The 19,245-nt window shown below is 38.7% G+C and overlaps 1 protein-coding gene across 1 annotated transcript in view; it reads left to right on the forward strand.

Moving 5' to 3' along the window:
* galnt14 (UDP-N-acetyl-alpha-D-galactosamine:polypeptide N-acetylgalactosaminyltransferase 14 (GalNAc-T14)) overlaps positions 1–19,245 on the forward strand; it is a 119,754-nt gene that overhangs the window by 56,830 nt on the left and 43,679 nt on the right. The window contains exons 6-8 of the mRNA XM_038294287.1: positions 3,095–3,179; positions 9,898–10,001; positions 17,431–17,557. Coding sequence (XP_038150215.1) covers positions 3,095–3,179; positions 9,898–10,001; positions 17,431–17,557 — 316 coding nt within the window. The remainder of the gene's footprint in view (positions 1–3,094; positions 3,180–9,897; positions 10,002–17,430; positions 17,558–19,245) is intronic.

The raw sequence follows: 19,245 nt of genomic DNA on the forward strand, positions 1-19,245 counted from the left end.
TACCAGTACCTGGTTGAAGGACCATGGTATCCCTGTTCTTAATTGGCCAGCAAACTCTCCTGACCTTAACCCCATAGAAAATCTATGGGGTATTGTGAAGAAGAAGATGCAATACACCAGACCCAACAATTCAGAAGAGCTAAAAGCCACTATTAGAGCAACCTGGGCTATCATAACACCTGAGCAGTGCCACAGACTGATCGACTCCATGCCACGCCGCATTGCTGCAGTAATACAGGCCAAAGGAGGCCCAACTAAATACTGAGTGCTGTACATGCTCATACTTTTCATGTTCATACTTTTCAGTTGGCCAACATTTCTATAAATCCTTTGTTTTTATTGGTCTTCAGTAATATTCTAATTTTCTGATATGATGAATTTGAGATTTTCATTTGTTGTCATTTGTAATCATCAAAATTAAACAAAATAAACATCTGAAATATATGAGTTTGTATGTAATGTATGAATATAATATACAAGTTTCACTTTTTAAATGGAATTACTGAAATCAATCTACTTTTTCATGATATTCTAATTTTATGACCAGCACCTGTAAAAGCTTTATAGTTCATCTCTCCTGCTATTAGTCTGCCTTATCTTTGTCCTCTGCACTTGGTAACTGCAATCAATGCCAGTCAAAGGTGATAATTGTCGTCTCCAGCTGCCATTTCAGCGATGTAGAAAGTGGTCAGTGGTCAGAGTTGATTTCATAAAGGGGTTTTAACTGTAGATAAAAAGTTGACTCCTAACATAAAGAAGTTTAGAAGATGGATATATATATAACTTTTCAAATTTTTGCCACATTTGAAGCTTCAAACACAAAGATATGCAAATGTATTTTTTTGTGAAGAATCAACAATTTTTGGGACACAATCATGAAATGTAACTAAATTTATTGGATATTTAAAACGTGCAACTCACTTCACTGCTCTTTTTTCTGTAATATTGACCTAACTGTTACAATGCATATGCCAGCAAGATATGTTTCGCCATCACCACAGTTCCAAAGGCCATTATAGTCTCTGAATTAATGTGTCCACCACAGCAGTGAGTGGATGGATCTGAATTTTCTCCAACTGAAGATGAAAACACAAATGTTTTGTGTCAGATTCCAAAAATGTGAGATTAGATAATCCTCAACTTTTACTAAATAAGGATGAAGATCAAGGAACTCAAGTGTCATTTTTGATGTTTCCTTTTTGAAACAGTTACCTACCTACATATTGCAAATTAAATAAATTAAAAATACATATATCCCCACACAACAAAATGAAACAGTCCTTCTAGAACAAAATTAAAATGGTGTCATGATCGGTTTAACGAATCTGACCCAGCTGCAGAGTAACCACTCAGAGAACCAAAGAGAAAAGTTCAACAGATTTATTTGTTGGAATGAGAAGAGGGGTTGGATCTGGAACTCAGTGAACTGGTGAACCGGAAGTGGAAAGTCAGAAGGGAAGATCACAGAGATCAGTTCAGGGACGGTGTGAATCGAGACTGCGGTTTGAATTTTGCAAGAGAGGGACTCACGTTTGAGGGGGCTCTTGTCAATCCTTGATTCCAGTCTGTGTGGGGTTATACAGAAAAGAGGGAACTCATTGGAGAGCAGACAGGTACACATACGTTGGAGCCGGAGGAATAATGGAGCAGACTGTGACTTGGATTTCCGAAGGGAACTTGAACGGATCATGTGGAGGTTTTCCCCTGCTCTGTGTAAACTCAGTTATTCCTACCGAAGAGCAAAGACAAAAAACTCATTAGACTCAGAGAAACAGTGCTAGGTTAGACTCCGCTAATCTCAGCTTGGCTAGAGTACCCAAAACTGGCAAACACTCTGGCACCGAGGTAGTGACAGCCCACTGCCCAAATACTCCTCCAGTAATGGTCCAATGAGCCGCAGGTGTGCAGGGAGGCCCAATGAGGACAGGGCACCACCTGGTGGTGGAGAGAAGGAAACACACAAACAGACCACACAAACTGGATTCCTAACAAATGGCTGTTTATAAAAGCCAATCACAATCCTCTCCTATTTTTACAATGATGATAATGATAATGATACAATCTCATTTTTCAGGAGACAACAGTTATAAAGGTTTTATGGATTTTTTTGCATAAAACCTTTAATACTGTGATTTGCAGATATCGATTTTGGTAAACAGCATTGTGAAGTTTTTGTGCTGCCTTGCCCGGCTGTGATATCTAGAGATGCTCTCGGTGGCGCTGCGCTGTTGACCCTAGTGTAGGGATATTTGTGCTGCGGTCTTATTGGGTCTAAATGCTGATTACATTGTATTTTATAACAGCAATGGAACAGATCAGCCAATCAAATTTAAGAATGGGAAACACCCGTTTTATAATTTAGCCTATTATTAAAAATGTCAATCACCAATTTGAACCCAATAAATGGTTTTATGACATACAAGGATATAACAAACTGCGTCATGCTTGAATTCAGTGGGTTTTACTGTTAGAAGGATGCCTTCAGTGGTTAAAAAAAGTACTGGGCTCTAACTGTGATTCAGTATTGGTGGTTGGCTTGAACTTCATAGACTCTGGTCATCATAAACCTTCATATTAGACTACAAATTGTTCTTTTATGTTCTCCCAACTCTCTGAGAAGTGTAGAAACTTTGTGCTCTAGAGGTTAATTCAACATGTCTTTGTAAGTAAGGATTTCTTTCAGTTTTTATGATTTGCTTTTCCATTTCTGGTATTTTTTTTTTCTTTTTTAAGCTTAGAATATGATGTTATTCTAAGCGACTAACCCTCAACCTTAATAAATTCCTTTTAAAATTCCTCCACCTAAATTTAATCAAAATAAATTTGAGAGTTTACTGCCACCAAAGCCTTTAAATGCAGAAATGTGTCTGTACAAGAGGCTTTTACTTTTAAACAAGTTCTTCAAATAACTGTATTTTACATTCTGGTTGGATAAATTGGTTTCTCTTTCATCAGCTTTTCACTTCTTATAACATCTACTAAAGGAATCTCTAATGTAACATGTTTATCGGTCTTATTATGATACATTAACATTACCTTTTACTTATTCAAAATGTTGTATTTAAGCAGCTGTTTCTTTGTTTTCATTGCTTAGGGTTTGACTGGAGTCTCCATTTTAAGTGGGAGCAGTTATCACCTGAGCAAAAGGCGCGTCGGACCGACCCAACTCAGCCGATCAAGTAATGCAAACACTTTCAGTCTTGACACTATATGAATGAATTTTTCAGAAAGGGTGTTTCTTCTGGGAATTACAGTCCAACTAATGACTAGTCAGGACCTGAAACGGTATGATACGGGGCCGCCTTTTACAATTGCCTATTGTATCTCTGCTTCTGTCTCCTTGAACCCCAGTGACTGGTCAGTCATTGGATCCACACATGCTCTGCCTAGCTAGCCAGGCGTAGCAGGTCCTACACTGCAAAAACGATCTCTGCTTTTGTCTCCTTGAACCCCAGTCGGCATCGGCAGATGGCCGCTCACAATGAGCCTGATTCTGGTGGAGGTTTCTTCCTGATAAAAGGGAGTTTTTCCTCTCCACTGTCGCTACAAGCATGCTTAGTGTGAGGGATTGCATTTGAGTCAACGAGTCGATGCAATCGACTGGTTTTCCTTTGATAGAAAACTTTGAATCAATTTTAATGTGCCTTGAGATTACGTGTTGTAAATTGGCGCTATAGAAATAAACTGAATTTAATTTAATTGAACACAGTTAATAGCTGATCTAATCTGATCTGAGCTTAGGTTTGGTATTTATGGATTAGACTTCTCACACAGCTAAAAGAAACTAAACCTCTGCACATAAAAGGCATGACACCAGGTTGTTCTAAACAGAATTTATCTCCGTGTCGCAGTCAGATTTTAAACGTCCAACGGTTAATTTTGGCATTCCCTTCTTCCTGTTATGAATAATCACCTTCTTCTGTTGGTTTAAGTTTTGGTTCTTATGTGAACATTTTAATCACTTATTTTTTTGAACGTGAACTCAGCAGAATCAATGTGTGTCTAACACCTTCAAGCAGTTCGAGCAGCAGAAGCTTATCATCCAAGTCTACCTGTTAAAGCCGGACAAACTAGTATTTATTTAGCAGTGATTGAGAAATTCCTACTCAGGAAGATGAGTGTTCTGTATTTTTCATCAAAGCTACTCTTCAACTATAAGAGATAAACAGAAAATTAGATCCTAATAAACTTTTTCTGTTGTGTTATATTGCTTTTTTAATGGTCGAAACTAACAGTACTGTCAAAAGGCTTTCCTACTGATGTATTTTTTTTGTTGTCTATTTGTCAAACTTTAATGCTTCAAAATATTTAACAAATTTTGTATTGAATAAAGATGATTTTTAGTAGACCAATTTATGATTTAATTCATGTGCAGAAAACAAAAAAACAAAACAAAACAATAGCGCTGCCCTCTGGCAAAGACTTATTCTCTTCTTGTTTAATCAATAATAACCTGTGTTTGAGCTACCTCTTTAAAAAGAAAAATGTCCTTGGGTAAAAACTCTCTTTTTGTCAAAAACTTACTTTGTTGCAGTTTTGTTTATTTTTATCAAAACATGTTTCCCTTGTGAATGAGATCTTCTATCTCAATGAGAAAACCTGTATAAATATAGGTGAACAACAAAAAAACACGCCCTGATCATTACCTGACCACCAGATATGATCGTCAATGGAACAGAAACTCCCTGATAGCTTAAATATATCAAAAAGGATACTGTCATGTAAAATATAAAAAAAAAACAGTAAAAAAGGAAGTTAAAGACATTTATTTGTTTGCAAAGGGTTAACAAACATTGCCAAGACTTCTGCACAACTAGAGAAAATATGCAGCAGTTAGTCTAGACCAGAGGTCTTCAACAGGGGGTCCATGTACTGCATGGGGGTCGCAAAGTTTTGGTTAATTAGACTTACATTCCCCCCTGCAATATTTTCCACTAATTGAAATGTCTTTAAATCCACATTAACATTAATTCAACACACTGTAGTAAACAGATAAATGGAGGCAGAAGATGTCTTTCAGTCATCAATGCAGATCTGCGTTTCTGAGTAAAAATAAGTCAAATATCTGACAAAAGAGTGGAAATTAGAAGATTATATAAACAATGTTTTGTTATTGTTGTTCCAATAAGTTTAATAGTAAGAACAGAAACATAGACTATAGATTTTTTTAGTTCTTCAAAAAGTCAGAGAAAGAATATCAAGATTTGACGCATAAAATATCTAAAAACATGACTTATATTTTTAGATAGTCTTCAACATAAATGACAAATGGACCAGAGAAAATAGGTCAAACAGGTATAGGATAGCTGTAACCTCAACCTTTTTTTTATATTCCCCCTGCAATTTTTTCCACTAATTGAAATATCTTCAAATACACATTAACATGAATTCAACAGACAGTAGTAAACAAATAAATGGAGGCAGAAGATGTCTTTCAGTCATCAATGCTCACATTCAGCGACACACAGGAGCTCTTTCAAGCTGGGCACCGTTTCATTCACAACACCTGTCCCATCAACCAGGAATCAGAAATACTTTAATAATCCCAGGGAGAAATTAGTTCCATTACATGACTCCATCTGTAATAGAGTGACTATAGAACCAGTTTAATATAACACAATTTCATACAATATATAAAATTAGGGGGTCCCCGCTCCATCTCTCCATCAGTTTGGGGGTCCTTAGCCTGGAAAACTTTGAAGATAAAAGATTTTAACCATATTTCTCAACAATTGTTCTTTTTAGATTTCATTTCAACAGTATTTTCTTTACCAGAAACGTGTAATTACTTCTGTTTATGTGTAATAACCTTTATGTTCTCTGATAAATCACTTTCAGCAGTCTGTGTAAAAAAAAAAATACTTCTAGTTGATTTACAGTAAAATATAACTGAGAACCTCAATTTAATAAGTTATTGTTATAATGTTTTTTTTTTTTTGTTTTTTGTTTTGTGAAGGTTTTAGTTGAGCAAAAAAAAATGACCACAATTACCCAAGATATATATATTTTTTTATTTATTGTGAGGTTTTTGGGGAAAAAAAATAAAAAAATCTAAAAACTATTGGCAAAAAATGAATGTCCAGTATTTGTTACTAAATTATTTCTTTGTAACATTTTGGTAAACAGAAAAATATTTAACTAGGAAAACTAACAATTGAAAAGTTTTTCTTTTCGTTTTTGTGAGATGTTGGTTAATTGGAAATATTTGCAGCTAAAAATTAGTTTTGTATTTTTTTATGTTTTTTTTTTTTTGCTGAGAAACTAAATTTAAATATTATAGTCTGCATAGTTTTTCTTTTTTTTTACTTTTAGGGTTGAACAAGAAAAAAAAAATATTTAGGTCTGTATATTTTATTTTTCACTTGCCTTTCAGGGATTCCACAGATCCTAATCTGCATACAGGTGCTGGTCATAAAATTAGAATATCATGAAAAAGTAGATTGATTTCAGTAATTCCATTTAAAAAGTGAAACTTGTATATTATATTCATACATTACATACAAACTCATATATTTCAGATGTTTATTTTGTTTAATTTTGATGATTACAAATGACAACAAATGAAAATCTCAAATTCATCATATCAGAAAATTAGAATATTACTGAAGACCAATAAAAACAAAGGATTTATAGAAATGTTGGCCAACTGAAAAGTATGAACATGAAAAGTATGAGCATGTACAGCACTCAGTATTTAGTTGGGCCTCCTTTGGCCTGTATTACTGCAGCAATGCGGCGTGGCATGGAGTCGATCAGTCTGTGGCACTGCTCAGGTGTTATGATAGCCCAGGTTGCTCTAATAGTGGCTTTTAGCTCTTCTGAATTGTTGGGTCTGGTGTATTGCATCTTCTTCTTCACAATACCCCATAGATTTTCTATGGGGTTAAGGTCAGGAGAGTTTGCTGGCCAATTAAGAACAGGGATACCATGGTCCTTCAACCAGGTACTGGTAGCTTTGGCACTGTGTGCAGGTGCCAAGTCCTGTTGGAAAATGAAATCTGCATCTCCAAAAAGTTGGTCAGCTGCAGGAAGCATGAAGTGCTCTAAAACTTCCTGGTATGTGGCTGCGTTGACCCTGGACCTCAGAAAACACAATGGACCAACACCAGCAGATGACATGGCACCCCAAACCATCACTGACTGTGGAAACTTTACACTGGACTTCAAGCAACGTGGATGAAGTGCCTCTCTTCTTTTCCTCCAGACTCTGGGACCTTGATTTCCAAAGGAAATGCAAAATTTACTTTCATCAGAGAACATGACTTTGGACCACTCACCAGCAGTCCAGTCCTGTTTCTCTTTAGCCCAGGCAAGACGCTTCTGACGCTGTCTGTGGTTCAAGAGTGGCTTGACACAAGGAATGCGACAGCAGAAACCCATGTCTTTCATACGTCTGTGTGTGGTGGTTCTTGAAGCACTCACTCCAGCTGCAGTCCACTCTTTGTGAATCTCCCCCACATTTTTGAAGGGGTTTTGTTTCACAATCCTCTCCAGGGTGCGGTTATCTCTCTTGCTTGTACACTTTTTTCGACCACATCTTTTCCTTCCCTTCGCCTCTCTATTAATGTGCTTGGACACTGAGCTCTGTGAACAGCCAGCCTCTTTAGCGATGACCTTTTGTGTCTTGCCCTCCTTGTGCAAGGTGTCGATGGTCGTCTTTTGGACAACTGTCAAGTCAGCAGTCTTCCCCATGATTGTGTAGCCTATAGAACTAGACTGAAAGACCATTTAAAGGCTTTTGCAGGTGGTTTGAGTTAATTAGCTGATTAGAGTGTGGCACCAGGGGCCATCAATTTTGAACCTTTTCACAATATTCTAATTTTCTGATATGATGAATTTGAGATTTTCATTTGTTGTCATTTGTAATCATCAAAATTAAACAAAATAAACATCTGAAATATATGAGTTTGTATGTAATGTATGAATATAATATACAAGTTTCACTTTTTAAATGGAATTACTGAAATCAATCTACTTTTTCATGATATTCTAATTTTATGACCAGCACCTGTATGTCTCTGCAATCTTTGCCTCAATCTTTAGAAATATGGATGAACACAGTTTATATGTTTGATCAAGACTTTCAAGCTGATATAAAGTCATAATACAGCCAAGGAAAAAAAACACATTATATATAACTTTAAAAAAATGTTTTTAGGAAGTTCTTAAAGATTGTAAGTCAGAAAAATACAGAAAAGAAAGATGACTCTGTCAAAAAAATCTACAATCTGACACAGCTACGAAATAAATTATAGTATCATTCATATTTTCTGTGACAGCTCTGGCTATTTATGCCGCTGAAGTGTCCTGCTGTTGTGTAGATGACAAATGATGCATGTCTTGATCGCAGCAATCAGTAAAACCCAGCAACTCCTTGCTTTGACCTGTTATTGCTGCACTGACCTTGGCAAACTTAGACAGGGCTAATTATCAACAAGAGGATCCAGACAATATTACTCATCATTCTTTTTCATCTGGGAGACGAGCAACTGCTGCTCTGGATTCTGAATCAAACTCAGTTATACAGGAAGTAAAGTGTTTATTTATTAGTGCTAAACTGATGCGACTAATTTGGACCATAACTTGTTCACTATGACTTTGTTATCTTCACCTGGATGCCAGCAGCTTATTTCAGTTCCAGATGCAATCAAACTGCAGAGACTGAGCTGAGCTACTGACTGTCTGGGAACATCTAAACATCTGCTCCCTACTTTTGATTTTCTTTTCTTTGCGGATGTGGAAGCTTAATGGTTAGGGCATATAGTTTGGAATCCTGAGGTTCTGGGTTCGAGCCCCAATCCCACAGACAGCCACTCTAGGTTTCTGAGCAAGACCCTTAACCCCACACTGCTCCTGAAGGGGATGGGTTAAATGCAGAGGTAATTTTCTCCAATCTGAGATCAATAAAGTTCAATTAATGTTATTATTCATCATATCCGTAGTTATCTGAATAATATAGCCTGTTATTTGTTGACCTTATTTTTCCCACCTGTGAAATTGGGCTGTACCTCCTCGTTTCATAAAGGATTTATATGCAGGAAGTCAGTCTGGCTGGTGAAGCTACCCCAAACCATGATGCTGCCGCCACATTTCTTCATAAAAACAATGCTTTCTGTTTGATAAACTGCAGATTTAAAACTATAGGTCAAATCCTACCAACATATTAATTTAAGGTGTTTAATCCTGGCCGGTGCACGTCTGGAGTTACCACCCTGTTTTTTCTTGTGTAGAAACAAGTAGATTGTAGCAGTTATTGCAGTCTTCAGGTTGTCTCTGTAAGTTCAAATAACAACCCCTTTGCTTTAAGTGATGTCTGATCAGCCTTGAAACTCCTAATATATTGCATCCTTTCTTTATCAGCTCTTATTAATAGAGAGGACAAATGGAAACACCCACAAATTCTGTCTTATTTAATGTGCTCGGCAAGTTATATTGCATCATTTAATGTCCCTCTTTCTGCAGCCTCAGACTCAGGCACTCATACAGTCACATTCCTCTAAACACACAAGGACAAACGGAGGCTGTTAAAGGTTTTTATGTCAGTGCGGACACACACAGAGCTACACGGAGGGCCGTTTGCTGGATAATTGTTAATAAAGAGAGGCTATTTGATGGCGTGTGTTGGCCTTCAGCTTGTCACTCTGCCCAGCTCCTGATTCACTGGGTTTGTTTGAATCTGTGTTTGTTTGTGTGTCTGTAAACAGCAAACAGAGTTGATTTATTCTGATAAAAAAAAAATACTATTTGCAAAATAACTGAAGATAGTTTAGTTTTTATTAGATTAAATATTATACAAAATGCAGCATTTCTTTTTGGGATGATTTTTAAATTATCTGTATTTTTCAAATCTATTTCCTTTTTGGTCAATTTTCAAATCCTTTTGCTTTTACCCAACAGGACCCCGATCATCGCAGGCGGGCTTTTTGTGATTGACAGGTCCTGGTTCAATCATCTGGGGAAATACGACACGGCAATGGACATCTGGGGTGGAGAAAACTTTGGTGAGTGATCGCACTTGGATAAGAAAAAAATAACGAAAATACAGTCAGTCACAATCTGTTGCGTTTTGGAACATTAATAGATTTTAAGGGAAAAGGATGCATTACCATCCATCCATCTTCCTCCGCTTATCCGGGGTCGGGTCGCGGGGGCAGCAGCTTAAGAAGGGAGGCCAGACTTCCCTCTCCCCAGCCACTTCTTCTAGCCCCTCAGGAGGAACCCCAAGGCGTTCCCAGGCCAGCCGAGAAACATTGTCTCTCCAGCGTGTCCTGGGTCTTCCCCCCGGAGGGACGTGCCCGGAACACCTCACCAGGGAGGCGTCCAGGCATCCTAACCAGATGCCCGAGCCACCTCAACTGGCTCCTCTCGACGTGGAGGAGCAGCGGCTCTACTCCGAGTCCTCTCGGATGACCGAGCTTCTCACCCTATCTCTAAGGGAGAGCCCAGCCACCCTACGGAGGAAACCCATTTCGGCCGCTTGTATCCACGATCTCGTTCTTTCGGTCATGACCCAGAGTTCATGACCATAGATGAGGGTAGGATGCATTGCTGTTAAGTTATTTATTTTTTAACAAATCATGCCACATATAACTAACGCTTTAAGAGGTAATTAGAAGATGAAATGAGGTAAATTCAGTGCAGCTCTGCAAATTACACCCGATGAAGGCTTCAGAAGATGTCAGACTTCCAGCAGGGAAACCACCTGAAACAAACATCCAGAGTTAACATGAAATCATTTGACTACTCTTACTCTTCACCCTGACCGGTTTTGATCGGGGGTCTCCAATGCATCGAGCCATTCTTCCTTGTTCTCGGCCTTCGACATGTTCCTCTTTACGTCCTTCTCCCCTGTGATCACTTCTGTCTCGTCTATCCATGTTGTGTGTTATCAGCCTCGTCCCTGTTTGGCATGTCCTTGAGCCACGATCATTTTCAAGTCCAGACCAGATTAGGCCCCGCTGACATGACCAAAGTACAGGAACTTTCTTTTGATGATCTTGTCTAGCAGAGTCGGTCTTTCTGCTCCCATTCTTTGTAGCACTTTCTTGTTGCGTAACATCTCCATCAAACTGTTTTTGAGAGTGCGCCGGTAGCATGGAAGCTCGAAGGACGTGATTCTCTTCTTGGTCTGCTTCGTCAGGGCAAAACACTCGGAGCCGTAGCGGACTAGTGAGAGCACTAGGCTTTTGAGCATTTTCTTTTTGAGTTTCAGTGGAAGGTTGTTTCTCATCAGTTCTTTGCACTTCCAGAATGCAGCCTTTGCTCTTCCAATGTGATGTTGGCGACGGTAAAGTGTTGCTCACATTTTCTAGTTCCACAAAATAATTTTTAACAAAGTACATCATTGTGTTAGAGTCAAAGTCCAGACCAAAACACAAACTGGAGCAAGAGTTAGAAAAGGACTATTTGTTTCTGTGTAAAAGTGTAACACGAATGAACAATTTTTTATAAACTCAAGTATAATGTTAGAATAATTGTATATAAATGTATCTGTGTAGTGTTATCATGCATAAAGCTGTGTGCTATGTGCATGTGTTTATAGCCATCTTTTCTGAAGTGTACTGTGATTTGTAGATTTGCTTTTGGGTAGGTTGTGGTTGATCTACGAGCAGCATTCGACCTGCTGAACTTTGGTGAACAGCTTCAACAACTTAAACTTTGACTGAACCCTGAGATTTGTGTAGTCTCAGATGGGACCACTGATTCCAATAAATAGCCAGGAGAACGCTGGAACTGCAGAGTGGGTTGAGACTTGTAAACTCTGCAGTCTCTTCCAACTCTCCACGCGAGTAAACTAAATTAATTGTCTCTGTGCCTTCTTTCTTTCCCTGCATTTATGTATGATTTTAGGTGCTTAGACCTGACACATAGTTGCATGCTCGATGGGAAAAGTAGATGTTGAAACATATTAGAGGATTACATCACTTACATCGATGACATCATCAGTCTGGAGCACTGTAAGTGACCTTTTATTGGGCTTTGATATGTGAGCGCTTGATGTAACTTGTCTTTCTGATGGTTACATCAATGATGGTGCTGGAGGAACGCCGACAATATCAATCATTTGGAAAAGAATCAGATTAAGACGTTTCTTTAGGCAATAATGAGGTTATTTCTTCTTGCAGAAGAAGAAACAGACAACTGAATAAAAACATTTGATTTATTTTTTTTTAAGTTTTCTTTAGCTTCTTGTGACCTTTTTGGGTATAATAATATTTTCAGAGCATGCAGAGAGGAATGGGACGAAGAGACGGGAGGAAGATGTGCGGTAAAGGTCAATGTTTCAGGACTGGAACCTGAAATGAGGACTGTGGCGTTCGTAAATAGGCTCTGATAGCTTAACCCCTTCTTCATCAGGCTTTTAGTCTTATTACTGTGAAAAAAGAATTTGTTAACCTGAAGAAGTTTATCTGAGAAGACATTGATAACCAATATATCAGCAACAGAAGAATGTTCTCTGGCTGTCTGTAAGCTGAGGCAGACCGAGGTGCACTTGTGAAAGTTTATCCACTACCCATCTCCGCCAAACCCCCTTCATACCATCTGTTTCGGAGCATTTGAATATTATTCAGCTGTAATAATTACTATTTTAGTTAGCAAATAACTCCATCAAACAAATGAGGATAAACCCTGACACACCGTGAGTCACAGTGTCTTCATCATAAAATGTTGCTTTCAAATAGGTTTTTAGATTTTTGCCTTTTTAGGCAGTTTCTGTTTCATTTTCCAGAGCTCAGAGGTTCCTGTTAACGAACCTGTGCATAGATTGATCCAGTAGGTCAAACTTTTTAGATTTCTTTGACCAAAGGGGTTCCTGTGCTTCAACATAGAGACTCCATATTACCAGTTTGACCTTTAGATGCTGTTTTAACCTGCAGGCTTTGGCTTCCAGGGTCTCTGACTGGGACCAGTAGCGCAGCAGAAAGGAGTCAAACAGGATTTATTAACAAGATCTGATGATGTTAAAAGATTAACTATCAACAGTAACAATAATATGTAAACAAAAATGAACAAAATATGGTTTGGCTCAATTTTCTTTGGGTTTTTTTGTTTGTTTTTTTAATACTGATCATTTTACTGTTTCACCTTTAAAGTATTGATCAGTTTATGATCAATATATAAATATATGGCACTGTATACTGTAGACATGTTTCTGTTTTACCTGCAAGGATGGAAGTTTATACCCTTTGGCAGCCAATATAATAACTCTTATAGAAGCAACATGGTTATGCTCTGCAGTTACTAATTATTATATCCATCCATCCATCCATCCATCCATCCATCCATCCATCCATCCATCCATCCATCCATCCATTATCTTACACGCTTGTCCCAATTGGGGTCGCGAGGGGTGCTGGTGCCTATCTCCAGCAGTCAATGGGCGAGAGGCGGGGTACACCCTGGACAGGTCGCCAGTCCATCGCAAGGCAACACAGGAACACACAGGACAAACAACCATTAAGGCACACACTCACACCTAAGGACAATTTTAGATAAGCCAATTAACCTTACAGTCATGTTTTTGGACTGTGGGAGGAAGCCGGAGTACCCAGAGAGAACCCACGCATTCTCAGGGAGAACATCCAAACTCCATGCAGAAAGACCCTGGGCCAGGAATCGAACCCAGAACCTTCTTGCTACTAATTATTATAATAATATTAATTAGCGCGTGAACTATGAATGTTTATAAACTGTTGCTGAACTGTTTAGCTTTGGCCCTCAGACTTCTTCTCTCTAGACAAGTTACTAGAAGTTAAGACAATTTGTGCAAATAACTTTTTCTTTTCCTTGAAATAAAATACAGGGTTTATAGAATCTACTTATTTTAATGTAAGCCAAATCTGACATGAAGGGTTTTGTTTTTTCTAGGTAGTTTGTTTTTTTCTTTTTTCAGAGAAAACACCAAAGTTACTCTCGAAACCCTTTTTTTGATTAACAAATTTATTTCTTCAAAGTTTCATATCTGTATTACCTTTATTTGATTCTTATTTACAATGTAATTTGCTTGCAAACATTAGAGAAACGTTTCTCTTAATATTGTCCATATATATTTAGAAAAATAAAAAGATATATTTTGGATTATTTCTTCAAAATTTCTTCTTTCCTCATTAAACCACTCTAAGATTTTAGAAACAAATAACAAGACAGTATGTTACTGGGATTAAAGGAACATCAGCCATAAAATGTAAGGAACTATGTGACGTAAGCAGAGTGATTAAGTTTATTAGTTTAGTGCTAAGAATGCAGAAGTCCTTCAGTATCAGATAGTTGAAGGTGAACTTTCCCCTCATCTGATAAAAGGCAGGAACAGACATTCTTCTCGCAGTAACATCTGGCTCTCCTCCTGCGACCTGCCTCCAGTCGTTCTGAGTCCACCATCTGTGTGTGTTGGAGCTGTCTGGCTTCTTCGCTGCTGCTTTTCTCAGATCAGTGAAACACTATTAGCCTGTTTTCCTCCCTCGCTGGCACACACTCTCATTTGCTCTCTGTCATGTCTCTGTCAGTCTCCCCGCTCTGTGTCAGTTATCTCCCCATCTTGCTGACTCCTCTCGTTCTCCTTTGTTCTGTCTGGTGTTTCATCTCTTCTTCCATGCCTGCCTCCGACTCATCAAACTCGGCCCGTGCTCTAATTTCCACTTCCTCTGCAGCACTCCTTCTTTTCTTGGCTTAAAACTTTCAGAGTTCCCAGCTTCCGTTCGTTTGGGGACACTTGTTCACCCTCCCGGCCTGAACTCACCCACAGACGCTTTATGAATTAATGTGCGCACAAACATTGTTTTGAAACAGCAAAGTCAGTTGTATGTTGTACATGAGCTGCTGCTGCATTTAGAACAGGGATGCAGCCAACGTTTAAGGAGGCCATGGAAGCAGAGTGTTGATGAAATGATGAATGAGCACCAGAAAAAGCTAAATTCATCAGAGTCTGTAAGCAAATCATCAAATATTCAGGAAGGCTTGATCTACTTCACAATCAGAGAAAGATAGAAAACAGCCACCAATATATCCAACAAAAGAGGCTAAGTAGCAAATAACTAACAGGATTCTTCTAACTTTAATTTAAAATTTTCTCTTCTGACATCTAGATCGCAAAGTTCTTTTTAGATAAAACAGATTAGCATGAAGATAATCCAGTCTAAGTCCCCCTAACTTATCTCTATGGATTTAAAGCCTCCCATTCACTCCTTCAATTAAGTCCAAGTTTCTAATAGCTTATTTTTTTTTGTTCTATATTAAGGGTTTTATTTATTTTCCATCTTTTCATTTCAGATCTTTAGGAAAACATAACTGACATCAAAGAAGAGTTTTCTTTAAATTAGGGTTTTATATTTTCATGTTGATATACTACGACCCCTTACGTATGTGATCCATCATGGCTGCCCCCATAGTGTCGATAGATACAGATTCTCATAGACTGTAACAATACAGACAGGAACATTCGCAATATTTGTTTCAAAATGACAGAGGAGGCTAAATATTTTGAAATATTTTTCGGAACACTGGGAATTCTTTGGAAAACTTTAATGAACCAGAATGTCATGATGTTTTTAAGAGTTCTGACCCACATGCAGTAAACCACTCAGAGAACCAGGAGAAAAAGTTTAACAGGTTTATTGAAGCAAGCAATTCCAGATGGATTCTGGAACTCAGAGAGCTGGTGAACCAGAACTGGAAGTAAGAAGGGAAGTTCACAGGGGTTGGTTCAGGTTCCGTAGGAATTTGGACTGAGTTCTTGAAAACAGCGGAAACGGGACTCACATTAACGGGAATTAGCTTTCCACTCCAGGTTGGACTTGGTTAGACCGTGAGGAGCAATGGAGCGGACTGCCACTTGGATTTCTGTGGGAACTTGAATGGTACGTGTAGAAGTTTTTCCCCTGCTCAGTTTGTGAACAAACAATCCTTCCAGGGGGTAGAAGCCCAAGCATCCAGTCTGCAGGAAGGATTTCTGCCGAAGAACAAAGACAAAAACAATATTAGACTCAGAGAAACAAAGCTCAAGTTAGACTCAGCTGATCTCAGCTTGGCTAGAGTACCCAAAACTGGCAAACACTCTGGCCTCGAGGTAGTGACAGTCCACTGCTCAAATACTCCTCAGTGATAAGTCAACCAGCCGCAGGTGTGCAGGAGGACCAACGAGGACAGGGCACCACCTGGTGGTGGAGGAAGAGAAAAACAAAAAAACAAAAACAACCCACGCAAACTTTGTTTTAAAGAATCTCTAAACAGTTGACTTTTTCAGTCCAGATTTAAAAGGTCGTTTTTTTTTTTATTTCTTATTTTTTTAAATATACATATTTTTTGTACTCTTAGATGGACCTTAATGCTAAAATGCCTTTTTAGTTCCTCCCTTCGGTGTTTTTACAAACTGGTTAAAGGTTTTATAAATATTGCTGTTTTGAGATTGTTCAGTGATTGATTTCTCCACTACAGGACTAATCAATTAATTATTCAATATTTTGATCTTAGATTACATAAAGATATTCTAGAATAATAAAAACAAAAACATTTTCTTATCAATTTAACCTTTATTTATACAGACAGTCTCAATGAGATCCAAGATCTCGTTTTAAACAGACACCTGTTTACAAATTAGTTCCTATAGAAATCTCTTAGCATATCTTAACTTAAGCCACATCAGCAGCTAACAGCCAACCAGTATTCTGAGATGGTCTTTTGTGGTAATGTGCTGATCTCATTGTTTAGGCTCAGTTGGTCCTCAGGTCATCCCTGAAACCTACAATAATGCTTTAACTTCATTTGCATTCAATCCAAAAAGCATCAGTAAAACTGAAGCCTCCTTTGAGCCTGAAGGGATGTGTGTTCTATGTGCTGATCAGTGCTGAAATATTCTGTTATGGGGCATTGATCATGTGCAACCTCTCCCATATATGAAAATCATTCGAAATCTTTTAGTTTTAATATTGCTTTAAATGTGGAGCGAGAGAGAATGTAAACCTTTCTATGCTTGTAAAGGTACTGTAATACTATCCAAGGTATTGAATTTGAACCCCAGCTTAACACTCATAAGTAAGAGCAACAGAGATACGGGACACAGCGGAGCCATTTTGAATATGCATCCCTTTTTCTTGTGTAGTTAGTGTTTTGAATGTGAGAATTATTGGTATGTTTTCACAACATAAAATCTCCCCATTGGCCTTCAATGATTCCAATAGATCCAGTTTTCTGTTAGGCGAAAATATTGTTTTTATGCATTGTAATTATGCATTGTGTATATGCTGCTGCTCATGGCTCCTAGCATAGTTGAAGAGCTCAACATAATGTCTCTCTTTTCTAACTTTCAGTTGAAAAATTATTATTTCCAGACTTTCATAATACAGACTTTTGTAAGCTTTTTTTTTATAGAGTCAGCCAGATCTAAGAAAACGAATCATGACAGAATAGGATTAAAATGTGTCTTTTTGTCTGCAGAGATCTCGTTCCGAGTTTGGCAGTGTGGCGGCAGTTTGGAGATCCTGCCCTGCAGTCGTGTGGGCCACGTGTTCAGGAAGAAACACCCTTATGTCTTTCCTGAAGGCAACGCCAACACATACATCAAGTAAGACTTTTCTCTGCTACAGTTTAATCTATAGGTGTCGTTACCTTCCAACAGGAAGGTCCTGGGTTCAATCCCAGATTCTATCCTTTCTGTGTGAAGTTTATGTACTGTGATTAAAAACAAATTAAGGGAGCACAAAACAATAAAACTGCGCCATTTGCTAGGAAACACAAAACTGGCAGATTTGCTATTGGTGTCCTGTGCGCTTCATGGATGAAAGCAGCTTCACACTGACTCACTATTATGTGACAGACGTTACAGAGTCTGAAGACATCATGTTATGTTGCCTGCAACATCCTCTAGCACCTTTAGCATGGTGGGCCAGTCATAGTGTGGGGAGGCTATTCTTTGGATGACCCCACAGTCAGAGTGTCCTGACTGCCATAAGACAGAGATGGGGGATCTGGAGTCAAACAAGTCATCTCTACACACAACCCTCTGAAAAATGATCCTTGAAGAGCTTGGTTCCTTAAACCATTTATAAAAGTATGTTTTAAGATCATTTGAGGCGAAATGATTATACTTTGAATTGTCACTATATGGCCCATTTACTGATTTAGTGCGTAATTTATAAAAAAGTTCTGATGTTGAGAGGACCGTGGCAACCAGTGGACCTCCGGGTCTAACCACAGCCAGGGCTAACGTTAGCCCGTCTGCAGCAGCCCTCTCTTGACATAGCCGTGTGAAGTATTGCTGGCTCTACTGTAATTGCGATTTTTTTGTTTTATTTGGCAAAATTTTCATTTGACTTGTGTTTATCTAATTATTATTCCCCCACTAAATGAGAAAAGTAAGGGTTTATTCTCCCTGTCTGGAGCCTCAAAAATGTAAAAGCCTTATATAAGCCTTGTATAGCAACACGGGCTCTAAGTGTATTATCCCAATATAGAAAAGGACTATATGGGCTTAATATATAATAAGCATTCATGATGAAATGTTTATCCTGAAGCAAATGTCACATAGTAGCATGAGGTGACGGAGGAACAGTGAACGCTCAGATCGCCGCTTCACCAACTTCACTGCGCGGTTTAAGTTTTCTTGCAATGATGAAATTATAGAAACGCAATAAAGAAATCTTTCTATGGTGGACGTGTTTCTGTTGGGAGGAGTTTATTGAGTCATGAGGAACCAAGCAGGAAGTGACATCAGAGCTGAGCTCTCTAACCCCGAAATCCCACATCCTCCATCACCATCGTTCCTTGGTCTGATTAATATTTTTAGGATTTGGGGAAATAATGGAAGAAAGTTCAGATACCTGCATCAAAGCGCTGCCTGTTTGATCTGTGGATGGTTTTCCATCCTTGCAACAAAACTAGCAGCAGTAGTGTATGGAGAGATATTTGTGCCATCGGTTTGAGCGCGCAGGAACCAATCCGAGCGCGCAGTGAGACAACACGCGCGCGCGCAAAACCGGTCTGGCGCGCACTCAACTCTGAAAAACCCTCTCAACACACTGTTCTCGCGCTCAGTTTCATCTCTGCGCGTGCTCGAATCCGTCTCTGCTCGCGCTCGCTCGACCTGCTCTCTCTCCGCGCTCAACACCAGCTGTGCGCTCGGCTGTTTCTCCGCTCGCTCGACTCTCTGCGCTCGCAACTTCAGCAATGTATGTAAATGAACCATACCATCAGCCAATCACACCCAGCTTCTTTTCATCCAATGAAGCATTCCTTCCTTCTTCTTCTTCTTTT

Source organism: Cyprinodon tularosa, unplaced genomic scaffold (genome assembly GCF_016077235.1).
Source record: "Cyprinodon tularosa strain WSP-4 unplaced genomic scaffold, ASM1607723v1 ctg338, whole genome shotgun sequence".
NCBI lineage: Eukaryota > Metazoa > Chordata > Actinopteri > Cyprinodontiformes > Cyprinodontidae > Cyprinodon > Cyprinodon tularosa.